The sequence below is a fragment of the Gorilla gorilla genome, chromosome 17 (genome assembly GCF_029281585.2).
Source record: "Gorilla gorilla gorilla isolate KB3781 chromosome 17, NHGRI_mGorGor1-v2.1_pri, whole genome shotgun sequence".
Lineage (NCBI taxonomy): Eukaryota > Metazoa > Chordata > Mammalia > Primates > Hominidae > Gorilla > Gorilla gorilla.
Window position 1 is genome coordinate 28326968 of NC_073241.2, and position 27852 is coordinate 28354819.

Below are 27852 nucleotides of genomic sequence, written 5' to 3' on the forward strand. Positions count from 1 at the left end.
TCAGAATAGTCAATGATTGTTGGCTTCAACTTAAAGTCACCAGCTTCATTAGCCCCTAACAAGAGAATTGGCCTGTGCTTTGAAGATTTGAAACCATGCATTGACTTCTCCTCTCTAAATATAAAAGTCCTAGATGGCATCTTCTTCCAATAAAAGGCTATCTTGTCTACATTGAAAATGTGTTGTTTAGTTTGGCCACATTCATCAGTTATCTCACCTAGATCTTCTGGATAACTTGCTGCTGCTTCTGCATCGGCACTGGCTGTTTACTTTGCACTTCTATGTGATAGAGATGGCTTCTTTCCTTAAACCTCATGAACAAACCTTTTAGCGTCAAGCTTTTCTTCTGCAGCTTCCTTACCTCTCCCAGGCTTCACTGAATCAAAGAGAGTGAGGACCTTGTCCTGGATTACGCTTTGGCTTAAGGGAATGCTGTGGCTGGTTTGATCCTTTATCCAGACCACTACAACATTCTCCATATTAGCAATCAGACTGTTTTTCTTTCTCAACATTTGTATGTTCACTGGAGTAGCAGTCTTAATTTTCTTCAAGAAGTTTTTTGGCTTTTCTGTTTTGTTTTGTTTTTGTTTTTGTTTTACATTCACAACTTGGCTGAAATGGTGCAAGAAGTCTAGCCTTCCTCACAATCATTTCTAGCTTTTGGTTTAAAGTGAGAGACATGTGACTCTTCCCTTCACTAGGACACTCAGAGACCATCATAGGCTTATTAAATGGCCTACTTTCAATATTGTTGTGTCTCAGGGAATAGGGAGGCCCAAGGAGAAGGAGAAAGATGGGGGAATGGCTAGTCAGTGGAGCAGTCACAACAAACATGTCATTGATTAGGCTTGTCATCTTAATATGGACATGGTTCGTGTTGCCCCAAAACAATTACAATAGTAACATCAAAGATCACTGATCACAGATCACCATAACAGATATGATAATAAAAAGTTTGGAATATTGCAAGAATTATTAAAATGTGACAAGAGACACAAAGTGAGAACACGCTGTTGGAAAAATGAAACCAGGAGACTTGCTCAATGTAGGGTTGCTACAAACCTTCAGTTTACAAAAAAGTAATATCTGAGGGGCAATAAAATAAAGCACAATAAAACAAGATATACCTGCATATACACACACATATATGTATATATAAACTATATATGTGTATATATACATATATATGCTAAAGGATATATACATATATGTTTACATATATATACACACACATGCTCATATATATATTAAACGATATATATGACTACTGATGTTATTAATTTGGGTCAGTGCTAAAGAATATATCTACATATAGATATGTATATATAGATATATATACACACATTTAAATATGCACATATGTAGACATGTATATAGATATGTGTATCTATATACATATGTAGACATATGTATATAGATATATGTATATCTATATACACACAAATACATATTTATATATCTATATATATTACATATATAGCTAAAAGATATATCTGTATATATACACACACACACATACATGTGTGTTGTGTGTGTGTGTGTGTAGATAGATCCTTTAGCACTGACCCAAATTAATAATGTCAGTAGTTTTCAATGACACCACCATTGAAAGGTGAGTTATATCAAATATATATCAAATTAGTGAAAGACTACTGATGTCATTTTATCCGGGCCAGTGCTAACGATTAAAAATGTACACTGCAGGTCAAGTGACTTCAGAGACATACTTTTCTGGCTGAAATTATGTACAATTGCTCTACATTTATAAACTGGCTGAACTCTGAAAATGTATATGTCAATGCGTATATCATTTTTTCCTAGAAGAAAACCTTATATTATGTAAAGGTGCTCTTGGGCCTTAAAAAACAAACTAATGAATCACAATTTAAGTGCAGTTCTTTATTACTTCATTTGTGAGTGAATTTTACCAATCTTAATATATGCCTCTCTTCTTTCTCTCCGTATTTTGAAATCTCACCCATCATTGATGACTCTACCACACATTACTCTTTTTAATTCAATGAGGTAATAGCTAAAGGATTAAAAATGAACATAGCAAGACTCCACATGTTATCCTAGACTTAATTTTCTGATACAAATTAGTAATAATTATTCTCCAATTTATAATCTAGTTCCCCTGAAAAATGGACATTAATCAGTTATTTATTTGAAACATGGTATTTAATTTTTCTCTGGAAATGAGGTTTTAGATGTTTGTAATGAAATTTTTCAGCCTGTGAAAAAAACTTAATGAATCAAGTTTATATACATTTCTTTACTCCTAAACCTAATCCCCAAGTTACTGTTTCTGGCAAAATTTACATAAAATCAACTTTAGTTTGTAAACACCCACCTTGCTCGCCCTTGTAATTTTCTGCCTTCTCACGTTCAAATACCACCAGTAACTCTTCACCAATCATGGATGTCTTTCCTGCCCCTCAGATAGGGTTAAGTAACTACAGACCCAAGGCAGGGCCTCCATACAATCTGATGGCTCATGACTGTAAACCCAGCAGTTTGGGAGGCTGAGGCGGGTAGATCACGAGGGCAGGAGTTCAAGACCAGCCTGGCCAATATAGTGAAAACCTGTCCCTACCAAAAATACAAAAAATTTGTCTGGCATGGTAGCACATGACTGCAGTTCCAGCTACTCAGGAGGCTGAGGCAGGAAAATCGCTTGAACCCAGGAGAAGGAGGTTACAGTGAGCCGAGATCACGCCGCTGCATGCCAGCTTGGGAAACAGCGAGACTTCATCTCAAAAAATAATAATAATAATAGAAATACGTTTTAATTTGCCCATGCCTCCAACGTCCTATAAAATAAATTCTTTTAAAAATTTATTTATTGGCTTAAAAATCAATACTACATACAAAACTCACATGCTATTGCTTAATGAGCAGCTAAGAATTCTCACCTAGATGTTTCCTTAATCAGCCACTGATTAAACACAATCCTTTTATTCCTTCTGTAAAATCTCATTCATTTTGCAAGGTTTCTTGAGCATTACACTATAATTAACTTGAATCAGGTTTTCCATATTACTTACACCTTTATGATTTATTTCCAGGAGAGGTTTTCACATGATTGGGAAAACCCTCCACCACCTCCTTCCTTTCACTGATCATGCTAGTCTCTCCTGCCCATAAGACACAGTGAAGTACCCGCACACTTGAGGAAAGCGGCATCCAATGAGGTGGTGGGTTTGGGTTGGGTCTAGGCACCAACCTCACATGTGGACAGAGCTCTCGAGTGTGTGGGACAAGTCCACGTTCCATTAGCTCCGTTCTTTTTTTCCCAGGGCTTCACTACTCCTTATTGGCTGCTATCTCCTCCATGTTGCAAATAGGATTCTCTCCTTTCTTGGAACACTGTGGTAGGGTCTCAAACTCAGGAAACCTGAATCCCTTAAAAAATTGCCTACCAGAAATTGAGGGTGACAAAGACACTAACAGGAAGAAGCAGCTCTCCTACGAACTGACCTCCTTATACAACTCCATCAAAAAAAGGTGCAAAGTTATCTACAAATGCTACAATGAGAAGAATTGGAAACCCTGTTAAAAAACACTCTGTATGGCCATGCAGGCTCCTGAGAGTAAATTCCACAAATGTCCATCTGTCTCCGTGTTTTGTGTTTCCATTTTTTGCATGGGTTTGTTTGTGTAAATGTGTTGACAAAAGTGTGTATGGATGAAGATGGATGGATATATTTGTGTATGTGCTTCGTGTGTGTATAGCTCTATGCACTCTTATGCATACGTGTGTCTTCATGTATTTATAACTCACCTTTCACTGATAGGTGACACCAGGGCTGCTCCTTTAAATTCACTTGTGTGTGGGCTAGAGGATGATAAAAGAATACAGTCAGATAGGAGATGCAATTCTAAATTTACTTTTTTGGAAAATTAGCTTTTATTACTCTAGACAGAAACCAATGAATTCCTGTCAGAAATCTGAGTCCCATAAAAAAACTGCTTAGTAGGAACTAAGGGTGGCAAATACACCACAGGAAGAAGCAAATCTCCTATGACCTGCTCCTTTTTATAGAACTCCACCAAAGAAGGATGCAAAGTTACTAACAAATGCTACAATGAGACGAATTGGAAACTCTGTTAAAAAAAAAAAAAAATCTCTATGGCCATGCAGGCTCCTGAGAGTAAATTCCACAAATGTCCACCAGTCTCCTTTCTCTTTGGTCTATGTTTCCATCATGTGCATGGATTAGTTTGTGTAAGTGTGTTGAAGAGACGTGTGGATGGATGGATGAATGGATGGATGGATGGATGGATGGATGGGGTATACTTGCTCATGTGCCTGTGTGTGTATAGTTCTATGCACACTTATGCTGACAGGTGACTTTAACTATTTATTACTCACCTTTCTTTCGCAGGTGCCTCCTCGGTTGCTCCTTTAAATTCACTTGTCTGTGGACTAGTGGATGATAAGAGAAAACAGTCAGAGAGGAGACATAATTTTGAATTTATATTTTGGAAAAATTACCTTTCATTACTCTAGACAGAAACCAATTAATTTCTGACTATTCATGTGTATAGCACTACTGGAACCTGGAATGTCTTTTCCTCTTTATTAGAAATGAGGATTTATATGGCGACAACCAAAATCTTAGGCGGGGGAAAATAGTAATGCTTCCCGATTTAAGTAAACCTCTTTATTATGACCTCAGTCCCAATGTGTGACAGCTTTGTGGTGGCAGTTATTTCAAACTCAACTCCAATTTGTAGGTAGTCAGCCCTCTTATTCCATTCAATGTCCTGCTTAAAAGGCCCTCCATTAGCTCCTTATGTTCACCCAGCATGGTGGTTTCTCATGTCCCACAAAAAGGGTCAGGTAACTAGAGGTCTGACACAGGGGCACAATCCAATAGGATGGTGATTTGAGGTTTGGAGCACCAGCCTCTGTGGTGGCAGGGTTCTGGAGGGTGGAGAACACCTCTAAGGCTCATACCTCTGTTGCTTTCTGCTGAAGGCTTCACAGTTCCCCAAGTACTCCTACCTCCTCCTCACTCCAAACAGGATTCTCTCTTCCCTGGGCCTACTCTGGTATGTCTGGTACACAAAAAATCTGCTTTTCCAAAGCATTTGCCCGCTACTTACTGAGGGTGACAAGACAGTAACAGATGGAAGCCTCTATCTATAGTCAGTTTCTTTTTTTCTAAACAATGTAAAAATGTGGAAGTTATCTATACATGATACAGTGAGATGATAAAGAACCTGTGTGAAAGAAACACTGTATTATCATGAACACATCTGAGAGTTAATCCCACTAATCTCGGTCTCTTTCTCTGTCACTGTTTTGTGTGTGTGTGTACATCTTTTTTTTTTTCTTTTTTTCTTTTTTGCAACAGTTTCGCTCCTGCTGCCCAGGGTGGAATGCAGCGGCATGTTCTCAGCTCACTGCAAACTCCACTTCCCCAGGTTCAATCTATTCTCCTGCCTCAGCCTCCTGAGTAGCTGGGATTAGAGGCACCTGCCACCACACCTGGCTAGTTCTTGTAGTTTTAGTAGAGACAGGGTTTCACGATGTTTGCCAGCCTGGTCTCAAACACCCGACCTCAGGGTATCTGCCTGCTTCAGCTTCCCAAAGTGCTCAGATTACAGGTGTGAACCATTGCACCTGGTCATGTGTACATCTTTTATAACTCACCTGTCATTGGGGCTGAGCCAATGATGACTCCCACCAGGTCAGTCGGATCGGGACTAAAGGACAAATATGGTCAGAGTCAGACACAATGCGTAATTCTAATGTTTTGCAACAAATAGCTACAGTTAGTCTATGTGTCATTCCCCAGTTACACTTTTATTATTCGCATGTATGTATATCACTAAATTGACCTGGGATGGCATTTGTCTTTTTATTAGAAATGAGGTTTCATATGCCAACAGTGAGCATTTTAGGCTGTGACCATAGCGATGCATGCAGATTAAGTAAGGGTATCTACACCTCAAGGTGTAACAGCATTTTTGGAGAGCATTTAATTCTAGTTCAAATTTAGTTCCTGAGTCTCCCTTCTTATAATCCCATTTGAGTTCCTCATTCTCTATCACCTCCAATCACCTCCTCACTTTCCACCCATCCTAGTTTTCTTTGTTGCCCAAGAGTTGCGGCCAAGTAGCTGGAGGCCTCAAGCAAGGGCTCCATCCCATGTGAGAGTGGGTATGGGCAAAGGCAGTCAGCCTCACATAACGGTAGAGCTCTGGAGGGGGTGAAATAATTCCAGGGTTATTAGCTCTGTTCTTTGTTTTGGCTGGGATTTGTCTGATCTTTGTCCACTCCTATCTCCTTCTCCCTGCAAGCAGGATTCGCTTCTCCCTTGGTTCATGCTACTAGGAAAGTCTCATTCTCACAGAAAGGTAATGTGACAAACACTAACATAAAAAGTCTCCCTCTATGAGTTCCTCCCCATTTTCCTACCTCCATCCAAAAAGAAAACAATATTGCATACAAAGCTCATTCTGAGAGGACTCTAGAAATAGTTTCAAGGGAACTCCTTGTTCCCATGGATGCCTGTCACACTCAATAGCCCTACTCAGTCTCTCTTGTGTGTATGAATGCATGTATGTATGTGTTTGTATATGCATAGATACATGTATAACTGTATTCCTTGATATCACATGGTGCATTGGCCAGCCTACTAGAAGGTACTCTCAATTCACACACAGGGCCATGCCAAAGAAGTTAACATGTACATACTAAGACAACATGTAACTTCCTAGACTTAAGGTTTTCAGTTCAAAATAATTCCAACTGCTTTTGTTTTGGTTTTTTGTTTTTGTTTGTTGTTGTTGTTTTTGGTTTTTTTGAGACAGAGTCTCACTCAGTCACCCAAGCTGGAGTGCAGTGGCATGATCTCGGCTCACTGCAACATCTGCCTCCCGGGTTCAAGCAATTCTCCTGCCTCAGCCTCCCGAGTAGCAGGGACTACAGGTGCCCGCCACCACACCCGGCTAATTTTGTATTTTTAGTAGAGATGGGGTTTCACCATGTTGGCCAGGCTGGCCTTGAACTACTGATCTCGTTATCCACCCGCCCTGGCCTCCCAAAGTGCTAGGACTACAGGCCTGAGCCACCGCACCCGACCTTCCAACTACTTTTCAACCTGTAAATTGCCTTACCCTTACAGAAGTCATGTGTGTATTTGGTTCTTTGGAATCTACCATGCCATTTACCCTACACATCATACTTTATATGATTGCAGCACATCTATCTAAGACTCACTGACTCAAGAGTTCACCAAAACTCTGTACCACTGGAGCTGGCCAATGCACGACAGACAGCCTTTTGTGGGTGAATTTCTTTTAAATTCGACTCCACTGTGTAGGCATTCCTCCTCCTAATCCCATCTATGGCCCACTTCCTGGATCTCTCCATCACGTCTTTCCTTTCACCCATCATGCTAGTCTTTCCTGTCCATGGGACACAGGCAAGTAGCTGTGGGCCTAAGGAAGGGCTGCATCCAATGAGGTGGTGTGCTTGTGTTTGTGTTTTAGCACCAACCTCATATGTTGACAGAGCTCTGGAGTGTGAGGGACAAGTCCATGTTCCATTAGCTCTGTTCTTTTCTGCCCAGGGCTTCACTGCTCCTTGTCAGCTGCTATCTCCTCCATGTTGCAAACAGGATTTTCTCCTCCTTTCTGTCAATCTGGTGGGCTCTCAAACTCAGGAAATCTGAGTCCTTTAAGAAGCTGCTTACTAGGAACTAACAGTGACAAATACACTAACATACGAAGCAGCAGCTCTCCTATGACCTGCTCCTTTTTATAACACTCCGTTAGAAAAGGAAGCAATGTTACCTACAAAGGCTACGAGGAGAAGAATTGGAAATCCTGTTAAAAACCACTCTCTATGGCCACGCAGGCTTCCCAGAATAAACTCCACAAATGTCCGGCCGTCTGTCTCCTTGTTGTATGTTTCCACTGTATGCATGGATTTGTTAGTGGATGTGTTTGAGAGAAGTGTGTATGGATGGATGCATGGATGGATGGATGGATATATTTGTTTATGTGCCTGTGTGTGTGAATACTTCTATGCTCAGTTATAATTCGATAAATAAAGACACACATATGCATAACTCACCTTTCATTTATACGTGCCTCTGGGTTCACTCCTGATAATTCATTTGTGGGTGGACTAGAGGATGACAAAAGAATACAGTCAGACAGGAGACACAATTCAAAATTTACTTTTCTGGTAAAACTAACTTTCATTACTCTGCACATAAACCAGTTAAGTTCTGACTATTCATGTGTATAGCACTATTTGGTTCTAAAATGTCATTTTTTTTATTAAAAAGGAGGATTTATATGATGGCAACCAACATCTTAGGCTGGGGAAAATAGTAATGCTTTCAGATTTAAATAAACCTCTTTATTATGACCTCAGTCCCAATGCGTGACAGCCTTTGTGGTGGCAGTTATTTCAAACTAAACTTTTGCGTGGAGGTAGTCAGCCCTCTTATTCCACTAAATGTGCTGCCTCGAAAGCCCTCCATTACTTCTTCACTTGATTGTCTCTCTTGGTCCACAAGTACGGTAAAGTAACTGCAGGTCTGAGTCAAGGACACAATCCAATATGATGGTATTTGGGGTTTTGAGTACCACCCTGTATTGTGGAAGAGTTCTGCAGGGTCGAAAACATTTCTAGGGTTGTTAGCTTTTTTCTCTTCTCCTGAGGTCTTCACTACTCTCCGTCCCTGCTGTGCTTTCCTGTTTCCAAAGAGGATTCTCTGCTGTCCTCAGCCATTATAGTAAGGTCTCACATACAGGCAGTCTGAAAATTATTTTTTATTTTTACTCAAGAGTATCAAACAGACTAGTAAGAAAAATCATTCTTCTTTTTATGTGGCCATCTTTTATCTAAATTCATTCAAGACATAAAGTCACCTTCATATCCTATAGTGAGATCACGCAGACACATGTGTCAAAAGTTTTTTGTTTTTCCATTAATGCCCTTGAATGGGAACTTCCCTAATCTCAACCTTTATATTTCTCTGCAGTACCTGTGGGTGCATGCCTTGATTTAATATGAATGCATATAGGTATATATAAATGGTATATAATCGTTTCCTCCCTTGTTCATACATCCTTATATCTATATTGATTTATTTCTTTTTCTTTTTCTTTTTTTTCTTTTTTTGAGGGGGAGTCTCCCTCTGTTGCCCAGGCTGGAGTGCAGTGGCAGGATCTCGGCTCACTGCAAGCTCCGCCTCCCGGGTTCATGCCATTCTCCTGCCTCAGCCTCCTGAGTAGCTGGGACTACAGGCACCCGCCACCACACCCAGCTAATTTTTTGTATTTTTAGTAGAGATGGGGTTTCACTGTGTTAGCCAGGATGGTCTCGATCTCCTGACCTCGTGATCCACCCACCTCGGCCTCCCAAAGTGCTGGGATTACAGGCGTGAGCCACCGCGCCCAGCCTCTATATTATTTCTGTCTCACAGTTCACTGACAGCTCCACTCCAGGGTACTGATTTGAATTTAGACTTGGCAGTGCTACAGAATTTAAATATATATATGTATCGTCCAACACCAATATGACATCCTGGACTTCACTTTCTGGTTTGAATTACTCACAAGCGATGTTTAGTTCTTTACAATTGAATACAGCACAAACTAAGAATTTGGTGGTTTACTTTATTTCAAATTCAGCTGCAGTTTCTATATACAAATCCCCTTGACCCCATCTCATTTCCTGACACTAAAATCCCTTCATGAGTGCCTTGTTTTTGCCATTATAGGTGTCTTCTCTGCTCTCACACAGGGTCAAGAAACTGCCCCATACAATGTGATGATGGGTGTGGGCTTGCAGTGTTAGCCTCACATGGTGGTAGAGCTCTGGGTGTGAGGAACCCTGCCAGGGCCATTAGCTCTGTTTTTTTTTCCCTAAGGGCTCCACTGCTCCCTGTCCACTGTTACTCGCTTGTTGCTCTGCATAGGATTTTCTTCCCTTGGTCCACTCTAGTATGTCTCATACACAGAAAATCTGACTTTCCTAAGTATGTGCCTGCTACTAAGGGTGACAAGACAATAACAAGAAGTTTCCCTTTTTTGCCCTGTTCCTTTTTTATCCAATTTAATCAAAAAGTTGGATAAGGGGCCTGCAGGGCTTATAGTGAGGAGGTTTATAAACAGTGTAAAAGACATTCTGTATGGCCATAGATGATCCTGAGTGTAAGCATATAATCTTCATCTTTCTCTCTGTCGATTCTCTCTCTCTTTTCTCTTTCTCTCCCTTTCTCTCTCTCCCTGTGTGTCTAGATAGACAGAAGTATGTATATCTGCATATATATTTCTTTAAATATTTGTGTATATATATTTTATAATTCACATTTCATTGGTGGTTCTATCATAGGTCATTGATGTCAATTCTGCATGCAGGCTAAAGGAATATAAAAGTAGATAGTTGGACACACATGTAATTCTAAACTTACTTTTTGAATCAAACAGCTACAGTTACTCTACGATGTACTATCTGGTTGACATTTAAATATTCATGTGTATATCACTAATTCGAACTAGGTGTATCCTTTTTTTTAGGTGGAGTCTCACTCTCACTGAGGCTGGAGTGCAGTTGTACCATCTTGGCTCACTGCAACCTCCGCCTCCCAGGTTCAAGCAATTCTCCTTCCTCAGCCTCCTGAGTAGATGGGATTACAGGCATGCACCACCACACCTGGCTAATTTTTGTATTTTTAGTAGAGACAGGGTTTTGCCATGTTGGTCAGGCTTGTCTCAAATTCCTGGCCTCCAGTGATCTAGCTGTCTTGGCCTCCCAAAGTGCTGGGATTACAGATATGAGCCACCATGCCTGGCCAGTGGCATTTATTTCTAATGTAACTGCAGTCTGTAAGGAAACATGCCTCTTACCCCATCTAAATTCTTGATTCCTAAGTCCTTCTGTCACTTCTTTACTTTCACCCATCATGGCTGTCTTTCCTGCCCAGAAGATATGACCATGTAGCTGTAGGCCTGAGTCAGGAACTCCCTACAAAATGATTGTGGGTTTGGGTTTGGAGCACCAGCCTCACATGGTGGTAGAACTCTAGAAGGTGAGGAACCTATTACGGTTTCATGAACTCTGTTCTTTTTGCTGAGTGCTTCACTCCTCCCTGTCACCTGTTACCTCCCCATTGCTCCATATAGGATTCTCTCTCCCTTTGGCCCACTCTAGTAGTAGGAGAGTCTCATAAATGGAAAACCTCAGAGGTTCCTAAGGGATTGGATACTACTAACTTAGAGTGACAAATATACTAAGAGGAAGAAGCATCCCTTTCATGACTTCATCCTCTTTTATCCAATTTGGTCTGAAAAAAAAAAATAGAAGGTTATCTATAGATCCTACAGTGAGAAGATTTAGACATAGTGTCAAAGATACTCTGTATTTCCAAGGATATGCCTGACAGTGAATTTTACAAATATCAACTTCTCTTTCTCTTTCATTGTTTTATGTTTCTGTGTGTGTATGTGTATGCATGCGTGTATGTTATGTGTATATATGTATATATACACTTACTTGTATATAAATCTTTGTTTCTCATTCACATTTCATGGGTGGCTCTATCATAGGTTACTACCATCAACTCAATTGGCTGTGGGCTGGGGAATTATAAAAGCATATTACTCAGATACAAACACAATTTGGACTTACAATTTTGGTCAAATAGCTGCAGTTACTCTAGACAAGAGTCTACCTGCCAAGGAATGCCAAAGATTGCCAGCAACCAGAAAAAGCTAGCAAAGAGGTATCAAACAGATTCTTCCTTATAGCCTTCATAAAAAGCCAACCCTACTGACAACCTCAATTTCAGATTTCTAGTCCCTAGGACTATGAGATCATTAATTTTTGTTTAAGCCACTTGGTTTGTGATACTTTGTTAAAGCAGCCCTAGAAACTAATATACCCTAACCTGGTAGAATCTCATACACAGGCAATCCAACAGTTTTCTAAAAGTTTTAGCTACTAGTCAATTCAGCTAGGAAGAAGAAGTAGACTTCTTGTGATCTACTTATCTTGTATCCAACTAGACCCAAAAAAGAAAAGGATGTTACATACAGAAGCTGAAACTACCAGTACTTTAGAAACAGTGTCCAAGAAACTCTATAGTTAACATTTGTGTGTATCTTTATGAACGTACACACGCATAACACCTTTCACTGATGGCTCCATTATAGGCTAGTGATATCGTTTCACTTTCACTGAGGACTCCATCATGGGTTAGTGATATCACTTCATTTGGGTCAGGGCTAAAGAATTAAACTAAATTGTACATAATCAAATACCATGTGAATTTGTAGGCTTAATTTTTATTCAAATTAGCTACAATAACCCTACAACTAATAAACTAGCTGTTCTAAAAACACAAAACAAAACAAAACACATGCAATTTAGCCATTTGGAAACAATAGTGACCATCCCTGCCTGTCTCCATAGACAACAACAGCAACTACCCAGGAGTAGTTACAGTAAAATTAGGAGAGCATTAGGCTGGCTGATGAAAACAGGGAAGGGCTGAAGAGCCATCCTTGGGCCTTCACTCCTCCACCTGCCTCCATCTCCAAAGCCCAGGTTACACACCAGAGAGATTGTCTCCTCCAATGCTGCTTTGTTCAGGAGCTTCAAGGTGATATAGTTGTTTAATTAAACAAAATTTTCCCTGTGGTTGCCTCTGTACTTGAGTCCTTATGCAACAAACTGCAAGCTAACCTAGTGTGTAAACTAACAGCATAATTATGAATAGAATATACACTTGTAACAGATAGCTGTGTCTCAGTCAATTGCAGCAGCTGAGCTTCAGTCAATTGCGGGTGGCTGACTGATTCAAATAAGACAAAACATCCAGCTGTAACCAGTTGTAAACAACAAAGCTGTTTCTGGACATCACTTCCATTTTCTGTCCATAATGCTGTCTGGCCACGTTGCCAGCTTGCAGTTCTCAGAACTTGTTCTCGTTCTAAAAGCTTCCCAACTCAAGAATCATTCTTGCACTATTAAACTCTTAAATTTACCTTGTCTAAAGTTTTTCCTTTTCACAACCCAGAGGAGTTGCCTGGTCAGTGTTTCATGGTTCCTGAGACTCTCTACCCTGGGGCACATTACTTCTCTTCATTTTAAACTTACTGACAATGACACAGCTTACGTCCTAGATTTCAGTGAGACTGACTATATAATTCCTGCCCAAACCAGGACACTTTTGAAAGGAAAAAGTGGGTGCTATTAATAATTATGTTGCAAGAACAGCAGCAGACTGAGATTGTCCTTCAGTCCTTCCCCAATACAAATGACCAGAGTAGCCAACAGCCACAAAAAATCTGAGTTCACAAACCAACATGATTAGATATCTGAGGAATACAACTACTGAAAAAGAAATACAACAAGCTGAACAACAGCATACCGACTGTAGCAAAACTACTGGAACACACTGACCAAGATTTTAAAGTAAGCATGACAAATATTCTTAAGGATAAGAGGACACAAAGGAAGATGTTGAAACATGAAATGAGAATCGGAGTCGTAAGAAAAAATAAAAGAGAAAGCCTTAACTGTAAAAGTATGACTGTCAAAAAAATATAACTTGTTGAGGGATAAATAGTAGTTTGGATACATGTGAAAAGCTAATTAATTTAGAGTTAGAAGATTAGATTGAGAAACTTACCCAGAAAATAGTAGAAAAGAATAAAGAGAACATACTAAAGAAGAACGTTATGGAGGATAAAAACAGCTATCTAACATCTAGAATATGAAAATCTAAGAAGAAATGAAAACTAAAAATGCAAAATAAAATGTGAAAATTTATGATGATAAATTTCCCAAAATTCAAGAAAGAAGAAACATATCAGCTTTAAGTATCTAATGGAGACAAAGAGAAAATTCTATCACCTTCTAGAAACAGCAAAAGACCTATGAGGGCACAAGGACAGACCAACATCATAGCTCTCTGTACCATAAAGAAAGCTTCCACAGGATAAAGTCCACAGGATCAATATCATATTGCTGTTCTCTGAATATATTGTAATATGATTCGCTTTTTTAAAAAAACCCACATTTGAAACTAAATTACACATTACTGAATGCCTCTTATGTTAAAAGGGAAATCATGAAATATTTTAAATACTAAGAACTGATTGATAATAACATGACAAAGTTTGTAGGATACAATGAAGCAATATTTAGAAGAAAATTTACCAATATATAAGCATTAATAAGAAGTCAAGATGGTTAAAAGCAAAGAGTACACATTTAAGTAGAGAGGTTGGAAAAGGAGCACAAGGCAAAGTCTATGGAGTAATAAGGAAGCAAAACATAAGGAGGTAAGCATAAGTCACTGAACTGGAGAAGAAAAAACCGTGGAGAAGATTAACAAAACAAAAGTGTGTCTCTTTGAAAAGATTACTACAATAGACCTGTGGCAATAATAATCAAGAACAAACAGAGTGAATATCCAAATAAAATGTACAAGAAGGGAGCATAACTAGAACACAACTAAATTTTTTTAAAATAAGATTATTCAATTATATGCTAACAAATGTGAAAACTTAGATGGAATGGAAAAATTCCTAGACGAATATAAAACACTAACATTAGTGCAAGAAAATATATTTATATAGAAATAGAATACTCAAGTAACAAAGAAATCAACCTAGTATTTAAAGCCCTTCCCTCTCCCAAACACCACAGGGCCCACATAGGTATTTTTCAAAATTTTTTAGAATATTGACATACTTACTACAAAATCTATGTCAACATATAAAGGCTCCATTAATAACTTAACTAATCATGCTAATAAAAAAAGGTGTAGGGATGCCATAAGTATCAATGGAGCAAAATATTGAGCTCAGAGATAAACCTATGTAGATATATGTCACTGACGATGATTACATAAACAAGGAAAAAGGATGAATTGTTTCATAGATGGTATTTGGAAAATCAGCCTACCATTGGGAGAAAAATGAAACCAAATCCCTACCTAACACCATATTGAAGGGCAGACTCTAAGTAGATTAAAGCATTAAATGTGTAAATTAAAACTATGAGGATTAGAAATTACCTTTGTAGACTGAAAGTGGGAAAATTTCAAACTTCAAAAGTAAAATAATAAGGCAAAAAGTTCTGTCATGAAGAGAATGAAGAACAACAATGCCAAAGCTAACAGGCAGATGACGGATTAGAGAACATAACTTCAATGTCTCAAACTGACATGAAGGATGATTTGAATACATAAAGCGATAGTCCAAACTTTTGAATGGGATTCCATACATCTGAGTCTGTTTAATAAGGGATACCTGAGGCTGGGTAATTTATAAAGAAAAGAGGTTTATTTGGCTCACAGTTGTGTGCTGCACAAGAAGCCTGATGCCAACATCTGCTTCTGAGGCTGCTCCCATTTATGGTGGAAGATGAAGGGGAACTGACACGTGCAGAGATCAAATGGCAAGATGGGAATCAAGGTGCGGGAAGCCGCTGGTCTCTTTTTAAACCACCAGCTCTTGCAAGAACTAATAGAGTGAGTACTCACTCACCCTCACTCCAAGGGAGGGAATTAATCTATTCATCTTCCAAACACCTTCCATTAGGCCCCACCTCCGACATTGGGGATCAAATTTCAACATGCAGTTTGGGGGTACAAACCTCCAAACAATAGCACCATGTTTTTAATGTTACTAAAAAGAGTGAATCATTGCTATATTGTTTACAAATGTAACATAATCACTTTGAAAATTAAACATAATTTTAAAAGAAATTTGATTAACTTATTCTAAAATATAAAATATTCAAAAACAGCACACGTAAATTAACAAGACAAAGATACGAACACTAGTGGAAAAACGGGCTAAGTTCATGAATGGACCATTACAGAAGAAATCCCAAATGCTATAAGAACATAAAATGATGCTCAAATTCATAAGTTATCACATAAATTCAAAGTAAAACATAATGCAATATGTTATGACCTATTAGATTGATTATATAAATTAGAAAGTTTGATAATGTCAAGTGTTGTTGTGAATGTGTATGTGTAGGAACCATCATGCACTGTTCATGAGATGCAGACTGGTATAACCATTGTGAGAGCAATAGGCAGTATTCAGTAAAATTCAAAATATGCAATCCCATGGCCCATCAAGTCCTGTTTCATATTCCTACAGAAATACTCAAACAGGTCTATAGGGGTCTGGCATAAGGATAATCATTTAGCGGCACTCTTTGTGAAGGCAAATGGTAGGAAGCAATATATGTGTTCCTCACTAGGGGATGCATGCATGCTGTGCAATTTTTCATACCAGTTAAAAGCAACAACAAAAGGTATGCACAAGAAGAATAATCTTATGTTACTAAGCAGAAAACTAACAAAATGAGATACAACTTAATACCATTTAAGTAAATTTAAAAACATATAGGCAAAACAATAATACGTAGTTTACAGAACACATATAAATGTATATACTGTGTATTAAACATTAAAATTGTTGCATATGTGCATATATCTGTATATGTCAATATGTATAACTGTACTCTCATCTATATATTAAAAAGGCCTACAAGTAGCAATGAGCCAATGGCAATCAGCATACCAAATGCAAAATATTGATTGGTTTCTAAAGGGCATGAGGTTCTTTGGGTAAATGGCTGATTCCAGGGCTGGGGAAATGCTCAAAAAGTGATGGGAACATGTCAAGTCAAAAGGACACAGGGGCTAGCTTTTAGGGAGTCCCACTGGCCAAATATGGGACCATTTAAAGATCAAAATAAATAATGACAGAAAGGATTGTAATTCATTGAAATAATGTAAGAATTTATAAGTTCATAGTAATAGCGAACAAATAGGGGTAGGAATAGCTCTCCTTATAATAGAATGATACTTATTAAACACAGAAAAACTACTTTTTTAAAAAAGAAATCACCATTTTGTAATGATCACAGTTACAACTGATTCACATAAAAATCAATGAATGCTAAAACTAGGGCATGAAAGTTTTATGTGGAACAGGATACTGAACATTGAAGATAGTTTTAACATAGACTAAAGTATCTCCCCCCAACGTGGATATTAATTATAAACTGAATAATATTTACTTGTCAGAGAATAAATCTGGCAATACCTCTCAACCACAATAGAGATATGAACCATAAAACAGTGTAATATTCAATAGAGGAGTTACTTAATCTGAAAGTGGTATTCAAATCCCTCATCTATCCTTTAAAAGGCCATGAAATTATTTCCTGTCATCTCATATAAAAGATGTTGTAATATTCTAAGAGCTTGCATTTAGGTTGTCTCTGAAAAGAGTCTGATGAATAACTTGACAATAAGAAAGTGAATGCTGAGATTTTAGAGTGAACAGACATTTTAATCTCACAGTCTACTTTGTGTTAACTCACCCCTCTCACATTTCAAAAATATCTAAAAGTAGCTGTTAGACATTCTATTAAGTCCTCCTGGTGAAAATGGAAATGTTTGGATATTCGATCTTTGCATCATCTTCCTATATCCCACTTTTAAACATTTTTGGCATTGAAACTTATTCTTCAAATGAACTTTCAGATATCACACATGCTTAGTAAACTTCAAATCTGCAAGTGGTGAATAGATAATCTGCACAGGAAACACTTTGTTTTTTTTGAGACAGAGTTTTGCTCTGTCATCGAGGCTGCAGTTCAGCGGTGCTGTCTCAGCTCACTGCAACCTCTGCTTCCCGGATTCAAGTGATCCTTCTGCCTCAGCCTCCTGAGTAGCTGGGACTACAGGCATGCACCACCATGCCCAGCTAATTTTTGTATTTTTAGTAGAGACGCGGTTCTACCATATTGGCCAGGCTGGTCTTGAACTCCTGACCTCGTGGTCCACCTGCCTCAGCCTCCCAAAGTGCTGGGATTACAGGCTTGAGCCACCATGCCCGGCCAGAAAACACTTTTGACAAACACACCAGCATTTCCTTTTGTAGAATCCTTGGGCCATATTAAGGGTAATGTTAAGCTGCCATCTCATAAAGTGTACAGAATAAAACACTAATTTGGGGAGACGTTAAAAGGGAATAGTAACAACAGCAGCAGTGCTTGTTTCATTTAAATGTGGAAAATTAATTCAAAATATAAAAGAATATTTTGGTGACAATATTGGTAATCTTACGATAAGAAATAACTTTCTGAGTATAACAAACAGCATCGGTTATAAAAGTACCAATTATATTTGAACACATGAAGCTTATTATAAAGCTCTATGTAAGGTTGCTGCATTTTACTTCAAACATCAAATGCAAAAATCTATTAGAGATTTGCCACATGGAGCGGTGATATGACCAATTTATTTGAACAACAAAATTCCTTGAATCTAAAAGATATGATAAATATGACTTAGCTTACTTAAGACCCAACTTTTTAGAAAGAATTTTAGAATCAGTGTCCAGAAAACTATTTTCCCATGAATAATTCTGAGACTGAATTTCACAAACCTGAATTCCTCCCATCTCCAATATATATTATGACATCACCTTTCATTGTTGACTCCAGCACAGATTTCTGATGTCAATTCATTGGAGTCAGTTCAAAGGATTGAAAGGTAAATAGTAAGAAACAACATAAATGCATACACGACTTTTTTTTTTTTGGTTCAAATTGGCTATGATTGCGCTACAAATTACAATGTGTTGTCCCTAAAAATTCTCATGTAAATCTGTTATTTGGCACCTGGTACTTGATTTTTCTCTAGAAACAAGTCTCTATGTGTTGGTAATAAAAATTGTTTAGGACTCTCAAAAAAGTTTAATGAATCAAGATTTAAATACAATTCTTTATTACTGAACCTGATCATCATGTGTGGCAGCAAATTTAACTTAAATTTCCTTCAAATTTATGTCCCATTTGTAGTCACACATTATTCTTGCCCATTTTGATTTCCTAATTATCAAGTTCCTCCACCACCTTCATGCTCTTCATGAGTCACAGATATCTTTGCTTCTCCTCAAATAGGATCAAGTGACTAAACCTGAGGCAGGGGCTCCATCCAATGTGATGATGGCTTTGAGTTTGGGGCACCAGCTCTGAAGGGTGAGGGACAGATACAGGGTCTCTTAGCTCCTTTCTTTATGCTGAGGGCTCCTCTGCTGCCTGTCCAACGCTACCACCTTCTTTCTCCAAGTAGGATTCTCTACTCTCTTGCATCACTCTTGAGAGAGTCTCATACACAGGCATTCTGATAGTTTCCTAAGGTTTTGTTTGCTAATTACTTAGAGTCACAAACAATCTTTGAGTACCAAGCATCCCTCTTCTGACCTGATCTTATTTTTTCCACTCTGGTTCAAAAACAATGTTACCAAAGATGCTTAAAGTCTCTGATAGAAAGCTGTTATTGCCATTGATGCTCCCAGTGTTTTTCACCACTTAGATCAGTCAACTCACCCATTGTGGTCATAGTTGTCAGAGCATACAGTAGAATCTGGTAGTGAATCCATAACTCTACCAAAGAGTAAAAAGCACATACAAAAAATAAAGTCAGATATTTTGGAAGGCAATGAGGATGTTAATGTCAACAGTATTTCAGGACACAAAAAATGAAATCGGAGGAATTTTGACAAGAACTAAAGAAACAATTTCAGGATACAGCACTAGTACTTCTGAGACTGTGTGTGTGTGTGTGAGAGAGAGAGAGAGGACACAGAAAAAAGAAAGAAAACGTAAGAATAATGAATGTTTCTATATCAATGGCTAGTTCCCGGTCATCCTTGGTAGGAAATAAACAAGTAGATAAGTCAAGCATAGCCTTAATTATGTTTAAAACATTTTGTGAACTTAAAGTGGACTATGTGTTTACAATGATTTTGTTTTCTTTTTGTCTGGATTCATTTTCTTAAAGTTATATGGCTATGTTTTACAATATCAAGACTTCCTAGCACCGAAACCCCTGGCTTGGCTAATTTAATCTCTCTGCTACTTCATTTCCTCATCTGTAAGTTAAGACACATGCAAAATACACTCCACATCTGTCAACTTCATAAAACCATGCTGAATATTCAGCATTTTGCCAATATTGGTTTTTAGACAACCTGCTCTCTACACCATATATTATGCCATAAAAATCAGTATGTGGCAATATAAACTGATACACATTTTTAGTTTCAAATACACAAACATTCTCATCAAGGTAATACACTCCCAAGACTCAAGAATTAATGCTCTTTGCCACAATTTTCTAACTTTTCAAACATTTAAATAAGTTTAAGAAACTGATCACATACATTTTTTTGCTGCTGATAACAACTGGGATTCTCTAAGAGTGTGCTGAGGTTTCTTAACCTATTTGACCACAGAACCTCTTTCTCACAGTGGAAATGTGTGAGAAACACATTTTGGAAACAATATATTAAATGGTATCTTTTTATGTCTTTAAGAAAAGTTCCCCTACACAAACTAATTTTGGACTCTGATCAATAGCTCCAGCCTTTAAGCACAGATAGACACTAATATTGTGCTAGTCTTTCAGCCTGTGAGGAAAGGAGTGCCAGAGTTCAAATTATCGCATCTCATTAGCCTGGTCTGAGGGCCATGAGGTGAACCTTTCAAGTTCTAAGTGGGTGTTCTCATGTCCTTGAATGGCTCCTGGAAATTCATCCAGGTCTCAGGAAAAACAATACCTTTTACAAAAAGAAAGGCATCTATAGGCATCCGCTACTTTTCAGCAGGAAGAATAATTGGATTGTCTATGCAGAATACACTAATAAATCATAACAGGGGAAAATGTTCAAAACACCAAAAAGGTAAGAATTTGAGTTTCTGACATAAGCAGCCTTATTAAATGATTACTGGATTTTTCAGACATCCTCTACTGAGCAAGAGAACTGGAAGACACTCAAATTACTCCAGATTCAGGTGACAAGCCAGGATTGCTAAGCAAGTTCCTTGGGAAACTAATCTCCAAAAAGGGCATGAGACATCCATAGATGTTACCTGAATTCCTTTCAGGGAGAGTACTGCATGAAGTCTGAAATAATACTTTGATAAGCTGCTTTGGGGCACAGAATGACTTCCCTCATGGGACATGAATAAGGAACTAGCTAAATTGCCCTCTAAGGAAGGTGAGAATTGCAAACTGTCCTAAACTGAAGTGGTCATGCAGAATTCTTAAATGCTTTTTGGTAGATAGGAGCAACCACAGAAGTTTGAGTTAGCTGAAGGTTAGCTACACCTTTATAATCATGCTACCAGGTTATAATGAAAAGTAGGTCTCCGACCAAATCTGCCACACATACAGATATTCATTTAACAAAACATTCAGTAGCAAGCAGACACAGTACACAAGCTTCTGTAAGCTTTCCGCACTTTAGGTGCTCCAAGCATGAAAGCTTCATTCTCAACAGATTCCTAATGTTTCAGAGGCCAAAATCTTCCTAAACCTTCCTGGAGATAGGACCATATGAGGATCAAGCCTTGGGTATCGTCTCTAAATATACACTACAGGCCACCCTCATACACCTTTATCCTGTTTATGCAAGGATGGGCTGTCTCCAAAACACGTTAGTTGATTAACAGATCTTAAAATGTCATATAATTGTAACATCCATCATGCTGCTTTGTAAGCCATGAATTTCACTAATAAAAACCCATTTGTGACCTTTACTGTAATTATTAACAGTGTTTCAGGTGTTAATTGAGATGGGACCACTGAAGCCCTTTTGGTGGCCATCTCTGTGGAGTGGCTTCCTGAGCTGAACACTAGCTCACCATCCTTGAACAGAGCATCCAACATTAGGGCAACCAGCTGCCCCTGTAGGAAAGATTAAAGTGACCAGTATATGCATATTATCACACTGCCTAAAATGTCATAGAATGAGGCTTGGTTTGTTTTTTAAATTTTTTCTATTTCTATTATTTTTCTATCGAATTATTTTTCTATTTTTATTTGCTGGGTCACAGACAACAGCAAATTCCATACCTTTGGAGTTATACCAGCTCATCTGCCGTAGGAGTAGAAATATCAAAGCTCTCAGTCTACCACCTTGTGCTCCAGAGATGTGGCCCAAGCACATCTTTGGACGTGAACCGGGGCAACCCAAGGCAGAGCTGGATTTCTGGGAGCTTCTCCCTGTAAGCCCTGGACATGCTTACCTATAGACCAGACTGCTTCCAGAGCCACTGCCGGTCAGAAGAGCCTGGGGTGTGTTCAGCTGCTAGAATAACACAAGTCTGAGGTCTTGTGTCGTCGGTCCAACATTCTCTAAGAGGGAGAAATTTAATCAAGATCCTGTTAGCAGTTTTCTCTCTTGTTGCCTTTCAAGATTATGGCTTTTCCTTTTTTCATTTTTTAGTTCCCAAAACCAAGCTTGTTAAATCAAATCTTGACCCAATTCCTGGCAAGTAACAAGGTTATTGCTATTTGGCCTTACACCCACGGGTTGTCCCCCAGTACCGTGAGGGTAAGGGGACTCTGTAAGGTCCCTGGGAGGGGAAAGGAATGTCAATTAGTGGTCCCCCCCGCTGGGTATAAGCAAACTTTCCTGTCTATGGGCCGCAGAGACCACCATCTAGTCCCCCCGCCAAAACTTTACATGATTTTAATTCTCCTGATGAAGATGAGAGGACAACAGCCAACAGAGAGGGCAGAGGATGGGATGGGACTCCCTTGCTCAGAGACCTCACCTCTAGGTCTTTACCTCCTATTGAGAATAAGTCAGTTCTGTAATAAGAACTCTGTGTCCACAGCAACCCCAAACAGAATCCTAGCGCTCTTGTGATTCTTGTAGAGTGGGGAATAGAACGAGCTTGGCCCAAGACTGCAGACACTTAAAAACATACTGTTCTTTGAGAATGGCAATCATTAAAAAGTCAGGAAACAACAGGTGCTGGAGAGGATGTGGAGAAATAGGAACACTTTTACACTGTTGGTGGGACTGTAAACTAGTTCAACCATGGTGGAAGTCAGTGTGGCGATTCCTCAGAGATCTAGAACTAGAAATACCATTTGACCCAGCCATCCCATTACTGGGTATATACCCAAAGGACTATAAATCATGCTGCTATACAGACACATGCACACGTATGTTTACTGCGGCACTATTCACAATAGCAAAGACTTGGAACCAACCCAAATGTCCAACAATGATAGACTGGATTAAGAAAATGTGGCACATATACACCATGGAATACTATGCAGCCATAAAAAATGATGAGTTCATGTCCTTTGTAGGGACATGGATGAAATTGGAAATCATTCTCAGTAAACTATCGCAAGAACGAAAAACCAAACACTGCATATTCTCACTCATAGGTGAGAACTGAACAATGAGAACACATGGACCCAGGAAGGGGAACATCACACTCTGGGGACTGTTGTGGGGTGGGGGGAGGGGGGAGGGATAGCATTGGGAGATATACCTAATGCTAGATGAGGAGTTAGTGGGTGCAGCACACCAGCATGTCACATGTATACATATGTAACTAATCTGCACATTGTGCACATGTACCCTAAAACTTAAAGTATAATAAAAAAAATACTGTTCTGCCATACATACAGATACTCATTAAAGATGAGGGAGAAGGGCATGGGGTGGGGGAGAATGTACCGAAACCAAAGACCACAGGATAATAACCTCAGAGCAGAGACTATCTCTCCAGTTATTTTTTCTTTTGTATGTAATGGAGAGGATTCTTATTATTTACTCTGATAAAGAAGTTTACATCAAGTGTTCAGCTTCCTTTGTGGGTTACAGAGAATAACCAGAGGGCTCAGTTATGCTCTCTGAATAACTATGTTTGCTTAGTGTTTTCTAGACAATATTAAATTTCACTAAAATAAACAAGGTTGATAGGACTTGGGGGGATAACTCATTGACTCAAGCTATCATTTTATAGGATTGTGAGAAAACAAATAGATGTACATTTAAAATACACTCATATTCTCGCTAGAAGAGAGGATTTTGAATATTCTTACATCAAAGACATGGTAAATGTTTAAGGCAATGGATATGCTAATTACCATGATTTGATCATTATGCAATGTAAAATGTACTGAAACATCACATTGTACCTCATAAATATGTACAATTTATTATGTGTGAATTAAAATTTTGAGTATAAGAAAAAATAAACTTCAATTATAAGAAAACAACCCAACTTTTAAAAAATGGGCAAAATATGTGAACAGATACTTCACTAATAGAGATTTGCAACTGGCAAATAAGCAAATGAAAAACTGGTCATCATCACTAGCTATTAGAGAAATGCAGATTAAAACTACAATAAGAAGCAATGCTGCCAGTCCAGACGCATTGTTTTGACCATTTCGAACTTGCCCCGGCCCTTCCCGGGGTATCGCTGGGGACCCTACGCCGACGGCCCCCCTCCGCCCGCGCCCCAAGGGCCGACTGGGCAAATTGGGAGACCCGCCCCGCGGGGCGACCCAACTTTTCGGAACAGACCCCCACCGCCCACCACCGCAGACCCCCGGACCCCCGCTCCCAGCGGAGATTCAGGGAACCCCGCACCCCAAGCCCTTCTAAATCGTGCAGTGTGAGTGTGACGGCCAAGAGCGGATGCAGCCCGGGATCGCCCGCACCTTCCCGTGGGCGGAAGCGAAGGAGCCGGCTGGGGAGGCCGCGCCCTAGAGGAGCGGCTAGAAAGCTGACACGGGGAACTGAGGTCAGCCTGGGGAGGGGACAAGACAACGAGAGCCGGGCGCCTCAGGGGCAGCGCGGGAGCCTCCGCAGGACCGGGCGGGCGCCCCGGCTGGCGCGGGCGGGGGGCGCGCCCCCTTTACCTGCGGCTCCGGCTCCTCGGCCATTTCCTCATGCGGCGGCGGCCAGGACTGAGCTGACACCACACAGGCGGGCCGGGTTTGAATGAGGAGGAGCGGGCGCGGAGAGGAGGTGGCGGGGAGGGCGGAGGGAGGGAGGTAGGCGTCGCGGAGTTTTTCTCGGCCTTTTGTGCGGACACCTCCCGGATTCCGCGCCCGCACCCGGCCCCCAAAAAGACACGGGGAGCAGCGGGCGAGGGGTGCAGTCATCCGCCGAGGCGCCTAGTGCCTTCGCGCCTCCAAGACCCCCGCCCTAACAATAAAGGAGCGTCCCTCACCCCTACCCCCGCCCGGAGGATTTAGGGCCTGGGCTCACCTCGGGCGCGGAGCTAAGTGTAGGCGCCAGGGGTCCCTACAGCCGCCGGGGCGCAGCGAGTCCGGCGCTGGGTGACCGTTGGGTCAGAAAGTGTTGAGGTAGCAGCTGTTGCGCCCTCCCTTGGCCCCGCCGCTCGGAGACGCCCCGCCCCCTGCCTTGAACGGCCGCGCCGGCCCCGCCCCCTCCCTTGAACGGCCGCCCGGCCCCGCCCCGGCCCCGCCCCAGCGCCCACGTGACTAGCATAGGCGCGCCCCCGCTCCGCCCGCCGCCGCAGACTCCGCCTCCGGGACGCGAGCGAGCGGCGAGCGCGCGCACTACCAGTTCTTGCTCGGCAACTCCTGCGCACGCGCGCGCCGTGCCACCCTCCCCGCACCCCGTGTCCCGCACCCCTCCTCCCGCCATCCGGCTTAACCTGGCGGGCGCGCGCCGCGGCAGTAGCCGTGACAGGTACCCGGCGGGGGGGTTGGGGTTGGCCCGCAAGGGTGTGCGCAGGCACAGACCCGGGTCCTGTCCCCACCGCCCCCTCCTCTGCAAGGTGTGCCTGGGCGAGGGGAGGGGCCCGCGGCCCGAACCCCTGGGTCACCCCCGAATTACAAACAAAAACCTTAAAGCCATTGCTCGCGGGTTAGAAGGCAGCTGTGCGTGCTCAGGAAAAGAAGCCACGCACAAGAGACCGCACGCGGCGTGGATACAGTGACACGAAACACCCAAAATCTCTTTTGAAAGGGAAACCAGGCACAGTGGCTCATGCTTATAATCCCAGCACTTTCGGGGGCCAAGGCGCTCACCTAAACCCGAGAGTTCAAGACCAGCCTGGGCAATACGGCGAAACCCTGTCTCTAAGAAAAATATAAAAATTAGCTAGGCATAGGGCTGGGCACGGTGGCTCACGCCTGTAATCCCAGCACTTTGGAGGCCGAGGCGGGCGGATCACGAGGTCAGGAGTTCCAGACCATCCTGGCTAACACAGTGAAACCTTGTCTCTACTAAAAATACAAAAAAAAATTAGCCGGGCGTGGTGGCAGATGCCTGTAGTCCTAGCTACTTGGGAGGTTGAGGCAGGAGAATGGCATGAATCAGGGAGCGGAGGCTGCAGTGAGCCGAGATTACGCCACTGCACTCCAGCCTGGGGGACAGAGTGAGACTCCGTCTCAAAAAAAAAAAAAAAAAATTAGCTGGGCATGGTGGCTGGCACCCATGGTCCCAGCTACTCAGGAGGCTGAGGTGGAAGGATCTCTTGATCCCGAGGAGGTCAAGGCTGCAGTGAGCCAAGATGGCATCACCGCACTCCAGCCTGGGCCACAGACCCTGTCTCAAAAAAACAAGAGAAAGTGGGGAAGAAAATGTAATACAAATTAATATACCAACAGCAATTAGTGAGTACTTTTTCCATGGAGCTGGGAGAGAGAATAAATGTTTGTAAAATTAAAATGTTCTACGCTAGAAATCAACTTTCCTTCTATGCTTTCTTTACTTCACCCCTTATAGCTACTTAGTAAATCTCACAAATCCTATCCTTCTAATCTCTCTGAAATGTATGTACCCTTTCCTTTCTATTCTCACCACCCATGTTTCTTTGTTTCCTTCTGGCCTGTGTAATAATCTCATAATCGCACCTCCTGTACCTGCCTTCTTTCTAGTCCAGAATACGTTTTCCTAAATTCCACCAATAACCATCCTGCTACTGCTTTGTGTGAAATTCTCCAAAAAAATATTTTACTTTTCCAAAATAAGTCAGGCTCCCTCTCTTAGGATACAAAACCACACCATGGCCCCAGCCAATCTTTCAGCCTGATTCACTCAGTATATATTTATTGACCTCTCCTTTCTCCCAAGCACTTGGCTAGATAGTAATTAAAGAGTGCGGCACAAAACAAATTGGATTCCTCCCCTCATGGAGCTTGTATTTTAACAGGAAGCACAGACATTAAATAAATTAAAACACAAAAAAAAGACAAGCATATAATTACAGTATGTATCCTAGAGAAATATCACTCATGCAGAAAGCATACACAAGGATGCAGCACTGTTTCCAATAGCGAAAAGCTAGAAACAACCTACATGTTCTCCAAAAGAAAATTGCCACATAAACTATACCATATCCAAATTATCCAAATTTTAGAGTATAGACAGCAGGTTGGGCGCGGTGGATCACGAGATCAGGAGTTCAAGACCAGCCTGGCCAACATGGTGAAACCCCGTCCCCTCTAAAAATACAACAAAATCAGCTGGGCGCTGTGGCAGGCGCCTGTAATCCCAGCTACTGAGGAGACTGAGGCAGGAGAATCGCTTGAACCCTGGAGGCAGAGGTTGCAGTGAGCCAAGATCGTGCCACTGCACTCTAGCCTGGGTGACAGAGCAAGATTCCATCTCAGAAAAAAAAAAAAAAATAGAATATAGACAACAGGCCAGGTGCAGTGGCTCATGCCTGTAATCTCAGTACTTTGGGAGGCAGAGGTGGTCTGATCACCTGAGGTCAGGCGTTTGAGACCAGCCTGGCCAACATGGCGAAACCCCGTCTCTACTAAAAATACAAAAATTAGCCGCGCGTAGTGGCGTGCACCTGTAATCCCAGCCACTTGGGAGGCTGAGGCAGGAGAATCACTTGAACCCAGCAGGCAGAGGTTGCAGTGAGCCGAGATCATGCCACTGGGCAGCAGAGCGAGACTCCCTCTCAAAAAAAAATACACACTGTGAATAAAATGTTTACTAGTTCCATATCCTGCTTTTGGATAAACATTT

The 27852-nt window shown here is 40.9% G+C and overlaps 1 protein-coding gene and 1 pseudogene across 1 annotated transcript in view; both read right to left on the reverse strand.

Moving 5' to 3' along the window:
• LOC129528453 (phosphatidylinositol 3,4,5-trisphosphate 3-phosphatase TPTE2-like) overlaps window positions 1-8235 on the reverse strand; it is a 39195-nt gene extending 30960 nt beyond the window's left edge. The window contains exons 1-4 of the mRNA XM_055368848.1: window positions 8093-8235; window positions 5659-5715; window positions 4376-4429; window positions 3785-3838 (exon numbers count right to left, since the gene is read on the reverse strand). Coding sequence (XP_055224823.1) covers window positions 3785-3838; window positions 4376-4429; window positions 5659-5715; window positions 8093-8235 — 308 coding nt within the window. The remainder of the gene's footprint in view (window positions 1-3784; window positions 3839-4375; window positions 4430-5658; window positions 5716-8092) is intronic.
• LOC129528454 (histone-lysine N-methyltransferase 2C-like) overlaps window positions 8038-27852 on the reverse strand; it is a 54472-nt pseudogene continuing 34657 nt past the window's right edge.